The sequence below is a fragment of the Sinocyclocheilus rhinocerous genome, unplaced genomic scaffold (assembly GCF_001515625.1).
Source record: "Sinocyclocheilus rhinocerous isolate Xijiao unplaced genomic scaffold, SAMN03320098_v1.1 scaffold1672, whole genome shotgun sequence".
Classification (NCBI taxonomy): Eukaryota; Metazoa; Chordata; class Actinopteri; order Cypriniformes; family Cyprinidae; genus Sinocyclocheilus; species Sinocyclocheilus rhinocerous.
In genome coordinates this window covers 224,560-229,954 of record NW_015637961.1, presented here as the reverse complement: position 1 = coordinate 229,954, position 5,395 = coordinate 224,560, and the positions used below count along the sequence as shown (strand labels likewise).

The 5,395-nt window shown below is 39.6% G+C and overlaps 1 protein-coding gene across 1 annotated transcript; it reads left to right on the top strand.

The window, feature by feature from the left end:
- Positions 1-1,980: 1,980 nt before the first annotated feature.
- LOC107749338 (uncharacterized) lies at positions 1,981-3,741 on the top strand. Its single transcript, XM_074560212.1, is given in 3 exon segments — positions 1,981-2,420; positions 2,747-3,617; positions 3,712-3,741. Coding segments are annotated over 3 exon segments (1,341 nt in total).
- Positions 3,742-5,395: the final 1,654 nt, after the last annotated feature.

Sequence of the window (5,395 nt, the reverse complement as noted above, 5' to 3'; positions counted from 1 at the left end):
CTAGCAACATGCTAGTAACTTGCTAATTGTGCTAGAAACATGCTAGTAAAATGCTAATCATGTTAGAATCATGCTAGTGACATGCTAATCATGCTAGAATCATGCTAACAACACAATAATCATGCTAGAAACATGCTAGCAGCATGCTAATCATGTAAAAAACATGCTAGTAACATACGAATCATGTTAGAAACATGTTAGCAACATGCTATTAACTTCTTAACCATTGTAGTAACATGCTAGTAACTTGCTAATCATGCTAACAAAAATCTAGTAACATGTTAATAATGCTAAAACATGCTAGTAACACGCTAATCGTGATAAAAACATGCTACCAACATGTTAATCATGCTAGAAACATGCTAGTAACATGCTAATCATGCTAGAATCATGTTAGTTTCTTGCTAACCATGACAATAACATGCTAGTAACTTGCTAAGCATGTTAACAACAGGTTAACAACATGATAATAATGCTAAAAACATGTTAACAACATGCTAGTAACTTGCTAATCATGATAACAGCATGATAATCATGTTAAACACATGCTAGTAACTTGCTAATCATGCTAACAACATGCTAATAATGCTAGAAACATGCTAACAACATGCTATTAACACACTAATCATGTTAGAAACATGCTATTAACTTGTTAATAATGCTAACAATTTAACAACATGCTAACAACATGTTAATAACACAGTAATCATGTTAGAAACATGCTAATCATGCTAGAAACATGCTAGTAACATACTAGCAGCATGCTAATCATGCTAGAAACATATTAGTAACTTGCTAATCATGTTAACATGTTAATAACACTAATCATGCTAGAAACATGCTATCAGCATGTTAATAATGCTAGAAACATGCTAGAAATGCTAGCAGCATGCTAATCATGCTAATGACTTGCTAATCATGCTAACATGTTAGTAACATGCTAATCATGCTAGAAACATGCTAACAACATGCTAGTAACACGCTAATCATGCTAGAAAAATGCTAGTAACTTGGTAACCATGCAAGTAACTTGTTAATCATGCTAACATCATGTTAGTAAAATGTTAAACATGCTAGCAACATGCTAATCATGACAGAAACATACTAGTAACATGCTAATAATGCTTGAATCATGTTAGTGTCTTGTTAACCATGCTAGTAACATGCTAATCATGCTAGAAAACATGCTAGTAACACGCTAATCATCCTAGAAACATGATAACAACATGCTGGTAACATGTTAATCATGATGAAAACATGCTAGCAACATGCTAGTAACACGCTAATCATCCTAGAAACTTGATAACAACATGCTGGTAACATGTTAATCATGATAGAAACATGCTAGTAACATGCTCATCATGCTAGAATCATGTTAGTAATTTGTTAACCATGCTAGTAACTTGCTAATCATGCTAACAACATGCTAATCATGTTAGAAGCATGCTAGTAACTTGCTATTCATGTTAGCAACATGCTAATCGTGTTAGAAACATGCTAGCAACATGCTATTAACTGGCTAATCATGCTAACAACATGCTAATCATGCTAGAAACATGCTTGCAACATGCTAGAGACATGTTAATTCATGCTAGAAACATGTGTTCCCACTCTGTTCCAAACTTCATTGTCAACAATTAAAATTAAACTTTAAGCTTTTCAAAGCTATTCCAAACCTTCAGACAAGGCTTTTTTTCAAGCCAACTTCAAAGTTCGTCAGCGAACTTTACTTGTCTAGTTTGAATTCATATTTCATACATATGCAGCACAGTCCGCAAAGCCTTCCAAATGTTCAAATCGATCCTGTGATTAATACCTAAATATATAGGAAATATTATAAGATGACAAAAACACAAGGCAGGGCAAGGCAAGTTTATTTATATAGCACATTTCATACACAATAGGCCTTTTTCACGCTTCCGGGTTTTCGAATGCGGAAGAACCATTAGTTGTGTAAAGCGATTTCCGGTCAAAACAGCAATGGCTGAAGCAACATCGAGGTGTCACTGTAGCGTCCCTCGTTGCTCAAATAATAAGCAGCGACAACCATATTTAAGTTTTCACGCATTCCCCAGCTTTGAATATGACAGAAATAAGTGGGTGCTTGCTATTCGACGCGATCAATCTCCGACGTTTACGATCCATAGAGGTAGTACTTTTGTTTGTAGCCGGCACTTCACTGACGCCAATTACACTTCCGCTACCGGTAGAAAACGTCTCAGAAAAGGGGCCGTTCCGTCCCGTTTTCTTTGGAACAACTGGGGAGAAACATCCCGAGAGTCAGTGTACGAAAGAGTTAGAGCTCGACACGGACTTGACGCTTATCCCATCCTTTCATCTGACGATGATGCTCAAGAAGACGACGGCGACATCGTTCCTGTGGTAACCACTGGACACAGCGTCTCCCTGACATGGCTGCATCAACACTACTGCTGTTCCTGAAACCACGCCTTCTTTCTTTGCATGCATATTTGGGCGGTATTATGCTAATATTTCCACATATTGACGTAGACATGTGGGGGCGTGTTAGAACGAGCCGTTTTAGGTAGGCGTGGTTGACTCAACTTTTATAAAGAATATCTCTTTGGATTTGAGACTTTAGTGTTTGCAACTTTACAGATCTTCTTTATGCACCAAGAGCTTGTAACACTCCAAAGAGAAAGGAAAAATTGAAATCGCATCATATGACCCCTTTAAATAATAATTGTTTTTTCATTATTTTAATCTATTATTTTTTTGTGAATCTAGGTGCACAGGATGCAGCAGCTGCACGTATTCAGATATTGGAAGCTGAGGTCAGAAGACTGGAAGCTGAGGTCATGTAGCTGAGAATAGGCCACTCTCTGTCACAGTTTCAGAGATTTTGTGCTTCAGATGAAGACATACGTTTTTACACCAGGTTTCCATCTGAAGAGGTCTTCCAAGCATTCTGGAAAGCGATTGAGCCCTCTGCATCCATGTTGGTCTACTGGTCTAAGGCCCAGAAGAAGGGACAGACAGCTGGAATGGAAGCCTCTCAAAGTCATCACCGCAGCTTGCCACTGATTGATGAGTTTTTCTTATACTGCTGTCGTGTTTCTACAGGACTTATAGAGAAAATGTTAGCTGACATTTTCAAAGTTAGTCTCTCCACTGTTAGCCGCATCATCATAACGTGGGCTAATTGTCTTTACCTTATCCTTGGATCTTTACCAATATGGATGAGCAGACAGGAAGTGAATTCCACCATGCCTGAGAAGTTTAGGCAGTTTTGTCCAGAGGTGAGGGTCATCATTGACTGTACAGAGATAAGGTGCCAGAATCCATCTTCGCTCACGCTCCAGTCTGAGGTGTTTTCTTCATACAAAAATACCACCACCTTCAAGGGGTTGATTGGTGTTGCCCCATGTGGAGCAGTTACATTTGTATCCAGCTTGTTCACAGGTTCCATCTCCGATCAAGGGTTGACAAAACAGTCAGGGATTCTTGACTTGTTGGAGCCAGGGGATGCTTGCATGGCTGACAAAGGATTCACCATCAAGAGCATGCTGGCAGAGCGAGGGGCCAAACTCATCATACCACCTTTTAAAACGGCAGCTCATTTCAGCAAAGAAGATGCAGAGAGAACACAAGCCATAGCACGCCTTCGAATTATTGTTGAGAGAGCCATCAGAAGAGTGAAAGAGTTTCACATCTGGGACACCACTGTACCTTTGACCATGTCTGGAACAGTTAACCAGCTGTGGACTAACTGCTGCCTGATGAGCAATTTTCATTACTACCTTTTTTCATTACTATGCTCGTCTAAAACAACATATATACTGTATATATACATTACTCGCAGATGTCTCCCCTCGCACATGAGAAGTCTCACGAAACCTGCTAGCTGTCACTCTCGGCTTGCGCATTTCCTTCCATAATGGACACTCTGATTGGTCTTGAGTTTGCTCCTCTATTACAGCTGCCAACTCCTGTGAGACACTTAGGCTCTCCAAATGGAGGAACTGGTGGCAGTTTGGGACGAAGTGCAGACTCCTTGGAAATGCAGCACCATAAATAGGGAGTTTTGGGAACAAAGGAGCATCTGGGTGTTTCACCTTGTATTTGGTCATGAGAGGAGGGCACTGGTAGGAGAGCACGGAACCACGGGGCACAGGACCGAATCTGGAGTCCACTAAGCACAGTTCAGAGAAGTCATTAAGCACACTGGAAATCAGAGGTTGGGGAGTGAGTCCTTTTACAGCTTCTCCAACAGCCAGTACCGCTGGGTCAGGGAGGGGACCTAAAAACAAATTTTGGAAACATGTTAGGAAAACAATTCAAGACATTACAGCAGTCTTAAATTTGTTATGTTATGTAAGATATAAGATCCACTTCGTCCCCAAACTGCCACCAGTTCCTCCATTTGGAGAGCCTAAGTGTCTCACAAGAGTTGGCAGCTGTACTAGAGGAGCAAACTCCAATGGAGTGAGATTAGACTCAATAATAATTCACGAAAAAAAAAAAATTTGCACACGTGTAGCCAAATTCACATGCATGAAACCTGTTTCATGTGCATGAAAAACATATCCACAAAAACCGATTCAAGTGCACAAAATAAAAATATATATTCATAACATGTGTGTGACCGGAGTTCTCATGTGAGACCAAATAGTCTGTGCGCTGATTTGTGAAAAGTATAAAAAGAAAAAAACATTATGAAAATTAAGTGATAGTCTCTCTATTTTAGAGTGTTTATACTTGTTTTAGAGCAATTTTCCAGGAGAAAATGATTGGGGAGATGCGGGGAGCAAGGATTGTGTTCTTGCAAGAGTTGGAGGTAAATAAATAATTTTGCAATGTGCTGCTGTTGCGGCTGGTCAAGCAAATGTTTCTGCTTTGTTTACATTTGATATAATTGTAAATATATCTATTAAAATACTGATATTCTGGGGCCGTATTCACAAAACATTTTAAGGCTAAAAGTAGTTCCTAAATTGCCGATTTAGGAGAAACTCTTAAAAATAATGGGCATGTCAGTCCTAATTTTAGGAGTCCTAAATTTTTGCTCTAAGAGTATTTCACAAAGCATTTTAGCGCTAAAACTAGCTCCTAAATCTGTGAAACGTTAGGAGTAGTCAAGAGGATTCCTAAGTCACACTAAGACCAAATCACAATGTTGCTGTGTACATTCCTCCGAGCTCCAGCTCCAACAACAACAACAGGAGTGAGGCACTAAATGAACTGTACCAGCACATCAGTGAGCAGCAGACAGCCCACCCTGATGCTTTTCTCATCATAGCTGGGGATTTCAACCATGCAGACCTAAAGAGTGTGTTCCCAAAAATACACCAACACATTAACTTTTCAACAAGAGGTAAAAACATTTTAGACTTTGTTTACACCACACAGAGAGGAGCTTACAAGGCCCTCCCCC